Source organism: Copadichromis virginalis, linkage group LG14 (genome assembly GCF_057382275.1).
Source record: "Copadichromis virginalis isolate Kocher_CV1m ecotype Utaka linkage group LG14, C_Virginalis_male_GT1.1, whole genome shotgun sequence".
In the NCBI taxonomy this organism is placed as follows: domain Eukaryota; kingdom Metazoa; phylum Chordata; class Actinopteri; order Cichliformes; family Cichlidae; genus Copadichromis; species Copadichromis virginalis.
This window is the reverse complement of record NC_140631.1, coordinates 39,346,492-39,362,926: the sequence shown is the minus strand read 5'-3', so window position 1 is coordinate 39,362,926 and position 16,435 is coordinate 39,346,492. Positions and strand designations below refer to the sequence as shown.

General features: G+C 39.8%; 2 protein-coding genes across 3 annotated transcripts; one reads left to right on the top strand and one right to left on the bottom strand.

Moving 5' to 3' along the window:
• Nucleotides 1-1,220: 1,220 nt before the first annotated feature.
• Nucleotides 1,221-7,326, top strand: vstm5 (V-set and transmembrane domain containing 5). Of its 2 annotated transcripts, none has more exons than XM_085430886.1 (4): nucleotides 1,221-1,726; nucleotides 4,147-4,473; nucleotides 5,062-5,205; nucleotides 5,279-5,738. In XM_085430886.1, the coding sequence occupies exons 1-4, from the start codon at nucleotides 1,651-1,653 to the stop codon at nucleotides 5,320-5,322; spliced, it is 591 nt and encodes a 196-aa protein (XP_085287012.1). In that variant the 5' UTR covers nucleotides 1,221-1,650; the 3' UTR covers nucleotides 5,323-5,738. The 2 variants fall into 2 exon arrangements, with proteins under 2 accessions (XP_085287012.1, XP_085287013.1); XM_085430887.1 differs by lacking the exon at nucleotides 5,279-5,738 and adding an exon at nucleotides 6,666-7,326 and having other exon boundaries at nucleotides 1,222-1,726.
• Nucleotides 7,327-7,725: 399 nt separating this feature from the next.
• med17 (mediator complex subunit 17) lies at nucleotides 7,726-16,396 on the bottom strand. Its single transcript, XM_085430880.1, has 13 exons — nucleotides 16,273-16,396; nucleotides 15,685-15,930; nucleotides 14,849-15,012; nucleotides 14,492-14,711; nucleotides 14,249-14,385; nucleotides 14,042-14,123; nucleotides 13,650-13,802; nucleotides 12,124-12,254; nucleotides 11,351-11,535; nucleotides 10,881-11,018; nucleotides 9,015-9,132; nucleotides 8,735-8,894; nucleotides 7,726-8,194 (listed from the first exon to the last, which is right to left on the bottom strand). The coding sequence occupies exons 2-13, from the start codon at nucleotides 15,914-15,916 to the stop codon at nucleotides 7,986-7,988; spliced, it is 1,929 nt and encodes a 642-aa protein (XP_085287006.1). The 5' UTR covers nucleotides 15,917-15,930; nucleotides 16,273-16,396; the 3' UTR covers nucleotides 7,726-7,985.
• Between the last annotated feature and the right edge of the window lie 39 nt (nucleotides 16,397-16,435).

The following is a 16,435-nucleotide window of genomic DNA, read 5'->3' as shown; positions in this document are numbered from 1 at the left end:
ATTTTTATTTATTATAGTGATTACTGTTGTTGCTGGAGGTACTGTTATTATAATTATCAGTAACATTAGTTTTTCTAGTATTAGTATTAATATTAACAAAGTATATCTGATCTGATCTTTTTATTTTAATTCAGATTTCTTGTCTTGTAGTGAGCTGCAAATATTGTTCGAGGCAGACTGCAGTAATTCACAAAAACAAATACATTATTCCCACACAATACACAGTCACTCACATCCAAGTAAGACCTTATTATATCTCATTTAGGATTTTGAAGCTTATTTCTTTAACTTCATTCATCTCTAACCATAAATCTACCAAGTGTTCTGGCTTTTATGGTAATGGAATTCTTCACAGAGCACCTCATGCTTTAACAGATGCCATCCATTTAACTGAGCTACAACCAACTCTCTGTTCATCCATGTACAAATACTCTGAGTGTTTTTTGTTTGTTATTCTATGATGTAACATGTTTGATGCCAGTGCTTTCTTTGTTACTTATGTGTTACGTCACATTTTGTAACAATGGGTATTTAGTTTATCTTTAATCATACTGTACATTTTATTTTTATTCATTTTTATTCATTCTTAACTAGGGAATGGAGGAGTCTTTTATTTTATTGCAGTGTTGCAATTGAGTATCACATGGGCTCTACTTGTAAATTGGTTTGCAAGTAGTTTTTATAAATCATTATAATTTATATATAAATATCAGCAATATAATTATATTATCACTAAACTGATACATGTCTACGTGGCCACATTGTATTTTATTTCCTACTTTTGAAATTTTATTCTTGGGTTAATGTAATTTATTCTCGACCTTGGAGCCAAATGTTTGTTTTATTTTATTTAATTTTGATGTTGTAACTCAGTCTTGTATGGGTTTAAATTGGTATCCAACTTGTTCTTTTGTTTTGTTTTTAATATTCCTTTCATTTATATATGTTGGATTTTTATTGCCTTGTCTAACACTGGTCTTGGTAAGCGCATAAATTCATTAAAAAAACACCCTTAGAGTCTAAAATGATTATAAACTAAGTAACAGCGAGAAATAAGACCTGGGTTACCTACAGACAGTCAGCTTTAATATGCCTCCTAAAGGGAAGTTTCATTTGACTGTCACTGTGTGTGTTTTTTTAGGTGCATACATGTGAATACAGTACTTCCTGTTTGACATGTTTTGCCAGGTGTGTCGCTACTTGATTCCACCTGTCCCACTTTCATTTTGTGACAGTGTGTCTGTAGATAGACAAGTAAGTGGTTGCAATAGGTAAATTAGAATATACTGCTCAACGGCTTTCAGCCTTCAGTTGTGTGTGAGTGTGCGAGAGAGCACTGCCACACAAGGACTACATGTTTGCTCAGTAATCTCTGGCTCAACCTGTCTGATAGGTGTGGGCTGGCTGGCAGTGACTTGCGCAGATATGAAGTCAAATCCAACACAGTCTTGAGAGAGAGGAGGGAAGCTTTTGCATTCCTGAAAAGCAGAAGGAAAGCAATAGAAGAACAACTCTCAGAAACTCCAGGAAGACAAACAGAAGAAGAAGAAACCATGGGAAAAGGTGAAAGGCGAGGAGAATGCTACAAAATGTAAAATAAACCCGGGAAGCTTCTTCTGCAGCAGTTCGACAGATGGGTCTGGAATCCTAATGTGGCATTTCAGGCTCTGGGAAATACAAGATGTTGCTGTTTTTCTCAGCATCATGTTATATATGTGCCACCTAGGTAAGCTCAACACATTCCTAATTCTGCTGCTTTATCTTTGTGGTACGACCTACCTATGTTTGTTTAACACTTGAAATGTTGGATGAAGTTTCGGTCCTGTCAGTAGAAAGTAAATATAGGCGATCATGGCAGAAGTGGGAAGTAAAAAGGTCAATATTCCCTAATATTATCTAAGCAGAGCTCAGGCATGTAGCCATGAAACCGTGCTGAAGCATGATAGGGATTTTATTACGTAGCGTCTGATCTGTTTCTATTGTTGAGGTCCCGAGGAGTCAAGCCCCCGCTCTATAACACGATGAGCCCATTCTCTCTTTCTCTGGCTGTATCGTGTCTGCAACCACGTGACAGTCAGAAAGCTGAAGATTGCAAAGTACCTTATCTGAACTATAAAACTGCAACCACTCAAGGCTTCAGAACCTATAAAGCTGTGTCCTACCGACATAACGATCCTAGAAATAACATCCGAATGCCCAGAAGTGTTGTTTCCAAAAAAATCTGAATCTAAACCAAATCTCAGGAAACACAAAACAAAAGTAGCAAAATTAAAAGCGAACCAGGGTGCAGGAAACAGTCAAAAGAAGACATCAGGGCTGCTTTAAAAAGTATTTATGTGATTTCTTAACAGAAAAATAAGGAAAGAGTCAGTCGGGGTTTGTTGGTAAAAGGTTTTTTTTGGGGGGGGGGGAGCCCAGACAAAAAGATCTCTCCCATACTGACTTGCTTCTCAGTCAGCGCTAGTATTTTTCATTTTAAATTCTTGCTTCATTAAACAAACACACCACCAGCAGAACCAGATCTCTCCCTGACACGCACGTGAAAATATGCATTAAAGCTTGGCCTAAACACACTGCCTCTTATATTCATTCTGATACCTCCCAGCTAGTTTGACTAGTTTTAATCCTCTGGGGAAAAGAGGATGGGGGTGGGGGATCAGACAGAGCCGAGGCAGAGCAGGAGACATGCCACAGTGTTTGTCAGGAACAGCAGCTAACCGTGTCATGGTGGAATGAGTCCTTTTTATGGCGCTCGATTGTGTCACACACCAGCATGTTTCTACTCTAATTGCTATCACTGTGACTCAAGTCTCTCCCCCCACCACTGAGAATCAACAGATTTTTCTTTAAAATAACATCCGTATATCTAATGATAAAAATGTTATCCTCATAGTTTGAATATTTTTTGCGTTACAGTCCGTTGAAATACAAAGGTTGGAACATTGTAATCTAAAGCCAAGATCTTGCTTTTGTTTCTTTTTCATAACCACCTTAACATAAGATATCGTGACATATGTCTTACTTTCAACAGCAGAGAATAGAATAGAATAGAATAGAATTCAACTTTATTGTCATTGCACATGCACAGGTACAGGGCAACGAAATGCAGTTTGCATCCATCCAGAAGTGCTTTAGTGATATAGATATATTACAATATATATTAGCAATAATATAGATATGTGAGTATATTACAGAAATGGGTCTATTATGGTATGTTATAATGTACACGGTATGAGCCACATTAATTTAATTCTAAAGCTAAAGAGTAACAGAAATATTTGTCATGCTCTTGCAGTTTTGAGCTGTTTTCATCTGTACTCTAGTGTTTTCTATGAATTCTGCTTCTAGTAACTCTGACTTTAGATTTTGTGAAGTGATATCACTGGGCTCTGGTTCAGTTGTCATGTTAGTGTTTGTTCCTCCAGCTGAGTCGTCTGTTTCTATGATCCTGTTTATTCTGAGTACTGTTGTTTGTGTGTTTATTTCTTGTTTTACTTTGATAGACACTTTTCTCATGTGTCTTGTTTCCACTTCTTACTTCCTGTATGTATTGACTTTCGAATCCCCAGATATTGCCCAGTATGTAGTCCTGTCTCAGCCAAGTAAAGGCTCATTATCATTTGAATCTGCCTACGTGCCCGATGCTTGGGTCCTCTCTCTGCCATGTTATGACACATGTATTGGTGTCCTGGATGTTTGATCTGTTTTCTGATCATTAATTCGAGAAAAGTTTAAAAAATGCATTTTGGGTAAACCTTTAAAGGTCATATCACCTTGCAGGATAGGTGGCTGGATAAAACAAGTTATAGCACAGGAAAGGTCTCCCTTTACATGTATTTTGATACCAGAATCAGTTCGACATGTTGTAATTTAACCACCTGTGAACGCAGCTTATGGCTGTTGAAGGAAGAAACAACACTGGTGTTCACGTCCTGTATAATAGTTTGGAAGTACCACTTTACTCAAACAACTTTAGGACTTTAGGAGAGTCTGGATCACTGAGGCTCTTTTTGCAATTTGCTGCTGTGTTAATTTTCTTCTGATGCAAAGCAGAATTTCCCTTTGACTTACTTACATTCAGCTGATTCTAGAATAACCCAGAGAATACAGACTAATGTATGCATGTATGTTCATGTGTTTGTTTAGCTGGAGCCATCTCCATATACTCTCCTCAGAGGAGCCTGATCCGCTCAGTGCAGGACGATGTGATCTTCTCAGTGAATTTCACCTGTAGCGGGATCCCAAACATACAATGGACTTTTATGTCAGGATTGGTGAGCCGGACGATAGGGGCCTGGCAGCCGGGGGGGTACACCAACATAACGGAGGACTACAGCAGCCGAGTGCAGGCCTATGACAACGGTTCGATGGGCCTGTCAGACCTGCGGCTGCAGGATGGTGGATTTTACGTGGTCACCATCACAGAATCAACTGGGAGCAGCAAGGATTTTGGTTTCGTCCTAAAAGTAAATGGTGAGAGTCTTTACATTAAAAAACAAAACAGAAAACTAACACACAACGAGGGAAAAAGAGCATAAAAGAAAGAAACAGTCCTGGCAGAACAGCTCAGTTTTTAAAGCTTAAGGTAATTAACAGCACTTCTGTCATACCTGTACAAAGAATTTCTTCACAGGATTTAAAAAAGCAGCACTAATCGTGATTAGAGCATCAACAAAAGCCCTCGGCTTCAGTTTGACGTAGTCTGACTGGCATTGTGGTAACAGTTGTTTGGATTTAAAGACGACAAACGCCCTGCCCAGATTTCCCAAACATGGCGTCTGTGGTTATTAGAGGCAGGCTCAGAACTGTTTCCCACACCAGACAGAGTAACTCTAAAGCAAATAAACTATGAAAATGAAGAATGAAGAATGGCACATGTGCTGTGATAATTTTAGGGAGGAATGAATGCAGGAAGGAAGAACATATGGATTGACCAAAGAGGGGAAGTCTTTTTTTTAACAAGTGAACATGATGAAAAAGTATCTTTAATAAACAGATCAGCCCTATTTGCAGTTCAGTTTGCAGTAAATAAGATGTGGCTCCTGTGTTTCTGTCCTACAGAGGTTCTGTATGAGGACCTTCAGTACCTTACTGTCTCTTTTTTGGCCCTGGCCTGCTTGGCCAGCCTTCTTATGCTCACCATGTGGCTCCTGGACAAGGCCTACAAGAAGATAATGGCATGCAAGCGCAGGAGAGAGATGCCAGGTAAAGCCATGTGTAAACAGCAGAATCCATCTCAGTGAATATCCTCTAATGGTGTCAATGATTGTGCATTCAGGTGATGCCAGAAAAACAGGTTTGCAACTTGGAAATGTCTTGTGAATACCCATTCAGAAGATTTTGGATTGCTGGCATTGCTCAAACATATTCTTCCCTGATTTCTTGTATGGATACGTGCTGAAAACGTTCATAACCAAAATAGGTCACTCTACATGGAGGACAACTATGTAACCAAAACAAATAAAAACAAAAAGATAAAAAGATTTGTGTGTCTGTTTCTCCTGCAAATATCCAGTGTTTTACAGAATTTATTACATTTTTGTGGCAATGATAATGGAAACACTACAGGACACCTTTATACACATTCATGCAATACTTTATTGTCTGCACTAAACAGGCATAGTCTGAACTACATGCAGTTTAACAGGTAGTCCATGGCAGACCTGCTGCTTTCAGGGATTTCAGGGCACATTTGCAGGCCAGTTTCCCCAAAACTCTCCCTGGTGCTGAGGATGAACTCTTGGTGCAGGTTTAGTCATAAAGTTCTGTCATGCAGAAGTTTGGGGCAGAAATTTTGAACACAGAAAGAGTGCCATCAGATTCTGATCCATCATGCTATACCAGGGGTAGGCAACTCCAGGCCTCGAGTGCCGGTGTCCTGGAGGTTTTAGATGTGTCCATGCTCCATCACAGCTGATTTAATGGGCTAAATGACTCCTCAGCATTTCTTGAAGTTCTCCAGAGGCCTGGTAATGAACTAATCATTTGATTCAGGTGTGTTAACCCAGGGTGCGATCTAAAACCTGCAGGACACCAGCACTCGAGGCCTGGAGTTGCCTACCCCTGTGCTATACCATCTGGAAACTTACAGCAGCTTAATTTTTCAGCATGACAATGATCCCAAACACACTGCTAGCACAGTAAATGCACACCTGGATAGAAAAACACACAGTGGAACACCATCAGTCATGGACTGGCCTCCTCAGAGTCCTGACACAATATTATTGAAGCAGTGTGGGATCATCTTCAGAGAGAACAGAACACGAAGCAGCCAAATCCAAAGAATAGCCATAGGAGAACTATTCCTGAAGGCTACTACTAAATAAGTTACAAACTGGTTTCATATAGGAGGCAAATAAAACCTGATACAGTGTCTGAAGTGTGGCTGCTTTTTTAGGTAATGGGTGAAATAATAAAGAAGACAATTTTCCGCATAAAAACGTTTGTGAGCGTGTTGTTTTATCTAAAGTTAAAATGTGTTCTTCTTACCACTGCATGATTGTGTGGAGAATAAATATATGTTGAAGGGTGTGATGGTTGACTATGTCTCATCATTGTATCACAGTAAGGGCGTGTTTGAGTGCAAAGGTCTGTGAAGACCTATTATAGCTTTGTTTGTTGTCTTAATCATGTATTGACACTTTAATCCCTTTTTTTTTTTGCAGAAAACGATGTGACTGAGCTGCAGATAATGAACGTCTGAGTGATGACTCACCTGAAATGGCCAATCAAAGCTGTCAGTGATACAACATGAGGACATACTTTTGAAGGTGGAATGTTTTGTACATCAAACTGTCCTCTTTATATACTCTAGTTACTTACAGCTCAAAGCATGACCAGTCAGTTATGAACACCTGCACTGTGTTGATATTTTGTACTGATATTGATATTTACAGATGACTGTCACTGAATGAGTGAATATACCACCGATGATACAGGAACACAATAAATCTTGTATTTATTCTCTAAGCAAAGAAACTGTGTGACTTTATTTTACTCATGACCAAAGGTTAAACTGGGCTGGTTTCATTAATAAGCAATTAAATCAGATTATTTCATGATAACAAAAAACGAGTTTCGCTTTTGTGTGCTGCAGGCTGGTGATAGTTTCAGCTGAGGCCTTGATGATACTGGCTCAGCAAATCAGAAAGTAATGTAAATAAAGTTGTGTCCAAAGCAGTCAAGTAGTAATTGCAGTTTGCTAAATCCACACGGAGCCATGAAGCTGCAGTAACACAGGTCAGCTGATCACGGCCCGGAAAAGGAAGAAAGGAAGGAATGCAGGAATAAAGAATGAATGAATGTAGAAACAAAAGAAAATAATTGTTTTTCTTTTATTACCTAAAGAAAAAATATCCGGTTCACAGTGCAAATGATTTTGTGATTTCTTTCTTAACGAACTCTCTCCTCCCTCGTGCCTACACAGGAACTTCAGGTTCCCCACCTGAAAGTGCAGAGTCCAGACTCAAAGTTAGTTTATCTAAAATGTTGTCACATCAGACAAATGGAGTGGTATTAAAACTGCACCCATCTACTCTGACACACACACACACACACACACACACACACACACACACACACACACACACACACACACAGTCCTAAGACAACATTGAACTTAATGTGGTCAAATTTAAAGTTTGAACCGGCAAATCCCTAAGTTCAGTTTTATAAACAGTGTCTCTTTGATCCACAGCTGTATTCTTAAGAAAAAGGACAAATATATATAGACAGACTGCTTTTTATTTTGTATCAAACTGTTTGAGGTATATACACACAGTCCACACCTTACACTATAAGCAACAGGCAGAGGACACTTGTGTGGACAGACTTTACGGCGGTCCACAAGTTGGTTAAAAAATAAAATAAATGAAAGTGCTGTCGATTCTTTCAAATGTGAGGAAGAGAGTCTATGAAGGAAGATTGTCCTCTTTAAATAAACTGTTATTTTGTGTGTGGGAGGAGTCAGCAGACAGAGTCAGCACCTAAGGACAGGGAGTCAGCGCCGCCATGAGGAGCTCCATCTTGTAGACAAAGTTTCGGCCCTCCATCTTGCTCCAATGGACCTCTTTGTACGGCCCTCTGAGGTGGCTCCACTTGGCGTCCTGGATGACGTCGCTCTTTGGCAGCTCTTTGATCTGGCTGCGAGGGAACTGCACCAAAACTTTGCAGCCGCTCTCTGGGCCGTTACGTACTGAAGAGAAAAGAAACTTTGATGAAAAACCACTGACAGTTATTTACTTTGCTGCATAATGATAAAGAGCTGCTGAGCAGACTTTTGTTGTTTTTAAACAATGACAATAAAGTTTCTCTCTTGTCTCGCCACACATTATTCTTCAGTGTTTACAGATATTCAGTATGAGTGTTGCATGGAAACCGGTTCATGATGCATTTCAATGATGTTTGAAGAGAGGAAGTTTCCCAAAGATTCCCCAACTTGTATCAACCTGTCTGCTTAATCCTGAGTAATTTTCCATGAACTGACAGACTGGGCGTCGTCTTGATTTATTACATTAGTTTCTGCCTTTTCTTTAAAAAAAAAATAAATAAATAAAATAAAATTATAATTTTTTTTTTTTTTTTTTTTAACATTTTAGCCTTTATTGGGGGGAGGTTAGCTAAGGGAGAGCCTGAATGTCTCATGCATAGAGGCATGAGTAGTACTGAGTTGCTGCTGCTAATATGGTCTTCCTACTACAGAGAAACCTGAGGATCCGAGAGCCATCAGTCTCACCTGAGATGGCGTACTCTCCGTTGGGAGAGGCAACAGTGACCGCGGAGGCATTTCCGATGCTCTCCACTGGGCCCAGACCTACATGGTTACTGAAGCTCAGGACGTGCCAGCCCATCACCTTAGCCAGCTGCTGAACTGCATGTACCTGATGCTGCGACATCTGTGAAAAGAAGGCAGGCATACGCAGAACTAAATACTGAAGCATTACAGTCAACAGTGTGCAGCCATGCTTCTAGTAAATTCAGCCTCCTCCAATAACTGTGGAAGTTACTGGTGTTACCTGTGAGAGGAGAAAGTCTTGCAGCTCCTGTTCCTGGTGTGACAGCGTGACCACACGTCCATCTCTGTGCACCACCCTGATCTGCTCCACACCGATGTTCAGCTGCAGCTGGATGGACCTAAACACACCAAATAAAACACAGTGAGCCTCATTTCAGAGGATCAAACACGCTGGTCCAGAGTCATGTAAACATCCATATATGAGGAGAGAAAAGCTTTTTTCACATCCATTTATTTATATAGTTCACAACAGCAGTGAACGAAAATAGAAAAATATAATGGTAAGAGGTAAGTGGAACCAAGATCTAGGCCATTTGCTTTGTTTGCTTTGTTTGCAAAGACTGCTAAATTTTGCCAAAGGTAGTTCACTCTTTGCAAAACAGAACGCTGTTCTAAACAGATTTTTCAGGACTTCTTGTTGTGCTTAGTTTATTTTTCATATGTTTTTTGCAATTGGCGTTTGTTCAGGGAAAGATACTGTAGACTGAGCAATAATGCATTTCTTGCATTTCTCAAGGGTTCTGATGGGGTCTTTCTTAAAATTACTGGTCCCAGTAACAAAGGCACTTGTCGACTCAGAAATCGAGTGAAACTAATGACACACCCGGCAGAACTTTATGTTATTTAGCTCGTCATATTGCAGCCACAGAAATTCTTTTGTCCATGAAACCAAAAAAGCTGCACTTTCTTTTTGCCTCATAGTCTGATTTGTCATAACTTTTCCATTTTGTGGTCGGCTTTTCTTTGGCTGTCCCCTCTTCACCCTGACCTGTCTTATTTGGCTCTGCAGAACTAAAATACCTGCGTAAATCCATCTGCTTTTACACAGGCACTTGCATAATGATCAGCAATTCTCTGCACAATCAACCTCTATGACATGTTTAAGCTTGCTGCGGAAGATTTCACTTGTCATATTTGCATAGTAAGCTAACGAGTGATAAGGAATTGGAGAGGAATTAATCTGTCACTCACCAATCAGTACTGCCGCTCTCTATTCACAGTTTGGGCAATGGCAAAGTGAACGTGAAGCAAAAAAACAAAAACAAAAAAAAAAAGCGCAAATTTAAACGCGATTTCATTATGTTACATACTGACAGTGGCTCTTCGATGCCAATGACAACATTACCCAGCTACGTTTGCGAAAGGATGCAAAAGTATTGACATATATTTTTTCTTCCTATGATAGCCTGATGGGCAGGGCTGGGATGGATTTTGGTAGCCCGACCGGAAAAAACTGCTAGCCCCGGGACGTCGGGATAGCGATTTTGCGAGCCCTGAGACTATTAAATAATAAAAGCTGCAGCTATTGAATATTTTAGTAATCAAGTATCCTATTGATTATTCAAGTAACTGGATAAGAAATACATCTGCCTTATAATAAATACTTAAAAGAGAAAAAAACCCAAACCAAAACAAACAAACAAAAAAAACCCCACAGGTTATCAAAACCCCCCCCCAAAAAAAACAGGAAATAGATATAGAATAGATCCTAGATACATTTCTATTGCAGGTTTGTTTTTAGTTGCAAATGTAGGTAAAACATTTGCATTTACATGGCGGCCACTGAGCGCTGCAGAGCCGAGCATTAAACAAATCAGCAAAGCAAAAACTTTGTGTCAAGGATTTTTTCAATTGTTGAGTTTTTCGATTACAAAATACAAAATTTATTCATTCTAATAATTAAAAAAAAAAGTATTTTAAATTAAAATAACAATAGTACAAAATGAATAGTGAATATTTAGTAAATATTTAAAATCTGTAAATCTGTGATAATAAAAAATATAGTAAAAATAAAATGTACAAATAAAAAAATAAATATTGATATTTAAAATAATGAGTAAAATAAACTCCTCTGCACTCCACTTACTTGCAGATCTGCTCGTAGCCTTGTGAAGTGATGAGCACCTTGACACTGGACTCGTATACGTCATTAATGTTGGACCAGTGAGCCTGGATCTGCGGGTCTTCAATCCGACTGGCCAGACTATCGATGGTACGTGCCGTCCTGTTGACCACAAACACCGTGGTACCCGTGAAGAGTATTGCTAAGCATTATACAGCCAACAAAAAGTAGCTAACAACAATTCTTCTGTTAAAAGATTAAATATTTTAAGATAAAAGGACATAATTTAATTTCCATAATCAGTTTGGGATTAATAAAGTATTCTGATTCTGATGAAACAACAAAGACAATGTGAGCCATCTGCTAGCCAAATGTAGGCAAACGCTGCTTTTTTGGGCTGCTAAAGTTTCTGGAGCTCCTAAATTTGCAGTAAAATTCAATATTGCTGCTGGTAACTGTTTCTGTATTTGTAAAATTACATCAGGATATTTTACCTGCGACGTAGGAAGATGTGTTTGGCCTGTTTGATCATCTTCTCCAGCAGCCCCTCAGTCTGCTGCCAACTGGAGATTTCTGCCTTGTCATAGGCCAGTGGCCCTGCCAAACGCAGACGTTTGTGCGCAAAGGGAGCGCTAGAAGGGTGCGGTATCACCACAGAGCTCAGCTGCTGCTTGTGAAACTATAAAAGAAACAAATGCTGCCAATGAAATGTGCACTGAGACAATGAAATTTAAATTAATAACAACAGAAGTGTCTCCTGGCAGAGTACAAGACGACAGGTTTCCAGGGTTGTTGTAGGTAGAAGAACACAAATATATCTTAATATCTAAAAAAAAAATCCAACATTAAAACTTTAAATTTACAAGAAAAAACCCCCTCATAGATTCCTTCACTTTGTAGCTGTATTTTTCTTGTAAGCACCCTCTGCTCAGAAATGACTGTCTCTTCCTGAGTGCAATTCAGCCGGTGCTCTCTCCCTGTTAAAAGGGAGTTCTTCCTCCCCACCATCACCAAGTAATACTGCAGGGGACTATTGCAGTTTTCTCTTTAATTCTCTACGGTCTTTATCTTGCATTCTAAGCACACTGAGACCTGACCAGTATTCCCTAACTGAGATGGATTTTTTGAGGATATATAGTTAAAAGTTAAAGGAAAAAGAGAAAAAAAGGCAAAGCTTAAAAATATTTAACGCATTTCAGATCATATCTGGTAGGTTTCCTCCAGAGGTGGTTAATAGATTGCGCTCTACAGGAATCTCACTTCTCACCTCTCTCATCATCTGATGCAGATTGTGTTCTAGTACGTAAAGGTGGTCGTCCGGTTTGGGTTTCTCTGGAGATGCCCGGTTGTTTTTCTTCTCTCCCGTAGAGTGGCACAGTGAGATTGACAGCTGCAGACCTAGGGAGAGAAAAATCACAGGTGTGTTTGGAGGGGAGAATGACACTTTGGATGAATTAGGGCAGGAGGATCATCAAAGACTCCAGTCACCCCAGCCATAAACTGTTCAAACTACTTTACAATTTGAACAGTAAGTACTGAACAAGGTACTGCAGTATCCGGTCCCGAACCTGGACCGGATACTGCAGTACGTGACAATAAAAGTGATTTGATTTGAGTGTTCACTAAAAGTGAAAGAACATTCTTTACACTCTTGACAAATGTGAAAGCTGAATACCTTGACTTGATGACGGCTGCTCGTACGTAACATTAAGAATATTACTCAGAACATTAATATGGTGTTTGTTTTATAGATAAAAAGAGGAATGCAGCAGGTAGCACCTGTTACTTAACCTCCAGTAAAAGAGCACTAAAAAAGAAAGAAAGAAAAAAAAAGCCCACATTAGTCAGTCATTATGTTAAATGTTATTCTAGCTGTCAGAGCGCTTCATGTTCGTATTCATGCCTCTCTGCTTTGTCTTTTGGTCACTTCCTGTTTTACTTCCAAAGGTTGTTTTTATCGTGTCTTATTTTGGTTTTACCTCCTATTTTTTGGTCTTTTGTTTTCCTTTCCCCTCACTGTTCCCACATGTGTCTTGTTTTGTAAACAACTCTTTGTGTGTGTGTGTGTGTGTGTGTGTGTGTGTGTGTGTGTGTGTGTGTGTGTGTATATATATATAATATCACTTCTTGCCTTTCTTTATCAGATTGTCTGTCTTCCTCCATTCCCACCTGTTCTTATTTGGATCTTTCACCATTTGTTAATACCTATAGGTCCCATATTATTTCACATTAAGACGCGTTAACTCGAGTCTCAACGAATCCCCATAATGTATATTTCAAGTTTTAGAGAAAAATACCACACAGGTATTTTTTGTACGATGGCTGTGAGTCTACATTTTGGTTCTAAGTTCTATTAAATTACAACAAGATATTCCCATGATAATATCGAACAAAACCACTGTGTTGTCATGGTAGACATAGACTAATGCATCGATATTGTAGCATTTTTTAAAAATGTTTTCATCTCTTTAATGCCATCCACAATCACTTGACAAGTGGACAACCTCCCGTGCTCTTATTTTGAAAGTTTACTCTGTTGCGGCAGTCTCAACCCACGGTGAGACAAACTACATTTCCACCATTTTTGGACTGCAGTCCTAGTTCTGCTCTGAAGACCTGCTGTGAGCTGGAGGGTCCCCCTAACCTGCAGCAAGTGGAGAACTGGTCCTTGTGCTCAAGCACTGGGTCAGTTATTCTCTCAAGGCAAGGCATATGCTTCCGTATGACACACATAAGCACATACATAAGTGTGAGAAACACTGAACCAGGACCCCATTTGTGTCATATTCTCACCTGGGAATGGCTGTGAGATGATCTGGTTTTTCACAACAATGTGAGGGATCTGGGATTTGATCTGAACTGCCTCCCTGGACAGCTGGGCGAAGATCTCCTTACAGAGCAAAACATTCTGAGCCGCCTCCAGTTTCACGTGCCATTGCTGCGTACCTGAGCAGAGACAAAAGAAAAGACCAAGAGTTTTGTTTGTGGGATTTACTCTTACAATTTAGAGTGGGCTCAGTCATCCTTTGCCAAAGCCTAAAGAGCGCTTTCTCACACAGAATGTAATAATTTAGTATTTTCATAAAATGCCCTTCTAAAAAAAAAAAAAAAAAAAAAAAAACGTGGAAGAAAAGAGCCTCTGTGTTACTGAACAACTTTTAATGTGTATATGTGCTGAACCATACCAGCTTTGTTCTTTTGCTGTTGTCTGAAAAGGCTGACGGTTCCCAGATCACCAATGTCAGGAGCTTGTTTCTGAATGGACACCTGAAGATACAAACAGTATCTTTCTATTACACCTAATATATCTGGTAATTATCTAAAATCAAAGAATGAACAAGGAATGAGAAAAGATGAATAAAAACATATTATACATGTCATTTCCCTCTGACCTTGATGTAAGCAGACCCCTCCAGGTCACTGGGGATCTGGACGTCCAGTGGGCAGTAATCCTCTGGGATTTTTTTGTCCAGATCAATGTCAGTATTTTTGATCACTTCAAATGTGCCATGATGGGGGAAAAGGGAGCCTGCACGGGCAAACACGGAAGTTAGAAAACAGGTTTAAAGTGTCTTAATGTTAATCTGTAGGATGCAGCAGCACTGACTGAGTGAGGTGTTTTCCTCTCTTATCACCTGCACTGCGGTAGCTGAGGTCTCCCAGGATCTTGTCTCCAACTTTGCGTAGTTTCCACTGTGAGCGCAGCCGCAGCAGCTCAGAGTTGAAATCCCTTTGCCTCCTGTTCTCCTGGTTCTCTGTGACTGATTTACTGAGCTTCTCTGCGCCCTTTTGAAGGATCATAGCTGCTGTGGCCAATGATTTCTTTTTACTGATCAGCTGGAAAACTTGTGGTGTCTGCAGGAGTTGGAGAAGGAGCAAAAGATCTCTTTGTGGACAAACCTAAGAGTGCTTTGCTGACATTTAGAGATATTTTTGTAGAACCCTTAAAAAACCCTTAAAAAAAATCAGTTTAAGTGACATGTTTAATTTACCTTTCCAGCTGCTGGATCCTGAGACACGGGGTCTAAAGCCATGTACTTCTTCTCCTTCACCACACTGAGCACATCATAGAGTACACACATCTCTGTGAGGGCGCTGCGGAGGTTGTTACGCACCGAATCCCAGGGCCAAAGAGACGGCTGAAATTTTACTGTGCCTATGCAAGAAAACAGAAAATTGGGCTCGATTCCAACAAGTGATAAAAAACCTTATGTTCTGTTTTCAATTCATTTGTGGAGTCTACTTGGTGGTCCTCCTTTCTTCATCAGAGTCAGGAGTAAATTGTAAATAAAGTTTAACTTTATTTAGCTGGATCTCATTACTCCTGAAATCCATTTTATTTATTTATTGGAGCAGCGGGTGTACTCTTAGGATTGACAGAATTCATAATTCCATCAGTTTTCACAAGGCCTCCAACACCTTGCAGCCTCAAAACATGACAGGCTCCATTGTGATTTAAATGGTAAATAGATTGTTTCTTATACAGCACTTTTCTACTCTGAGCCCTCAAAGCACTTTACGCAACTTGCCTCATTCACCCATTCCCACAATCACTTTTTTTCTATTCTCTTTATATGTAACATTCACATGCTTTCATACTTTGATCAACTTCTAGTATCTTGTCCAAGGATATTTGGCATGAAAATTATATATTTATTAGTAATTATTCACCATCTAAGTGAAGTTCTGAACTGAAATGTTTAACCTATGATGAATGAAGTTCAGCTTGATATTTTATGTTGGCCTAAGGCACACAGCAGCTGATTATACCAAGGAATGTGTGATGGCTCGTGTAGCTCTAGCTCCTTGCTTTATTTAAGCATTTTACCTTCTTCCTCCTCTCCATCCTGCTTGCCCCATTCTCGGTCCTTGGGTTCTCCCTCAACATCCTCCTCTGAGTCGGATCCCTGGCTGAAGTCAATTCTTTGTGCCAACTTTGCCAAGTTCTGGGACATGGATAGAGGAGGGACATAGGTCTCGGTCCCATCCAGTGCCACTTCCTGCACCTGCTTCTCACAGGAAGACTCGATGCTGATCCTCACCGCTGGACCACCAGACATGATGACAGACTTGGCTGAGAAGTGGAGTGGACAGGCAGAAAGGGTTAGTCATCAAACACAGACACAGGGGAGACCAGAAAACCTCTGAATCAAACATTTAATATAGGTTGTTTAATAACCAGAACACTAAAATACTTCACTTCCAAATGTTAAAGTGAAAAACGAGAATTAGAAACTGCTCCTCAACAACTTTGGATGATAATAATTCAGCTCTTTTAGTCACTTTGTAACGTTTTACTAGTTAGCAACACTAGCTAGTGTTAGCTCTTTGCTTAGCTCATAGCATAAAAGGAGACTCGAAAGCTCAAGAGAACAGCTTAAAACACCAAATACTATTTTACTCCTGTAAATCTTACCTCTGGCGTTCACTAGTGTTGGAGGTATCGAGGAATACTCGGGTATTGCATTAAATGTTCCAGTAGCGGTGAAAGGCTCATCAATACAGGAACGAGTGTAACTCCTGCACGGTCCCCCTCCCACCGCGATTGTGATGAACGCTGAGGCTGGAAGCTGTTTCAA

Excerpts from the sequence above, each read along its gene's own strand:
- med17 (XM_085430880.1), bottom strand. The coding sequence starts at position 15,916 with ATGTCTGGTGGTCCAGCGGTGAGGATCAGCATCGAGTCTTCCTGTGAG. Across the intron at positions 11,019-11,350 it reads CACATCTTCCTACGTCGCAG|GACGGCACGTACCATCGATA; the intron begins GTAAAATATCCT and ends TGTGGTCAACAG. Across the intron at positions 8,195-8,734 it reads CGGAGAGTACGCCATCTCAG|TACGTAACGGCCCAGAGAGC; the intron begins GTGAGACTGATG and ends TTTTCTCTTCAG.
- vstm5 (XM_085430886.1), top strand. The coding sequence starts at position 1,651 with ATGTGGCATTTCAGGCTCTGGGAAATACAAGATGTTGCTGTTTTTCTC. Across the intron at positions 1,727-4,146 it reads GTTATATATGTGCCACCTAG|CTGGAGCCATCTCCATATAC; the intron begins GTAAGCTCAACA and ends GTGTTTGTTTAG. Across the intron at positions 5,206-5,278 it reads GCGCAGGAGAGAGATGCCAG|GTGATGCCAGAAAAACAGGT; the intron begins GTAAAGCCATGT and ends TTGTGCATTCAG.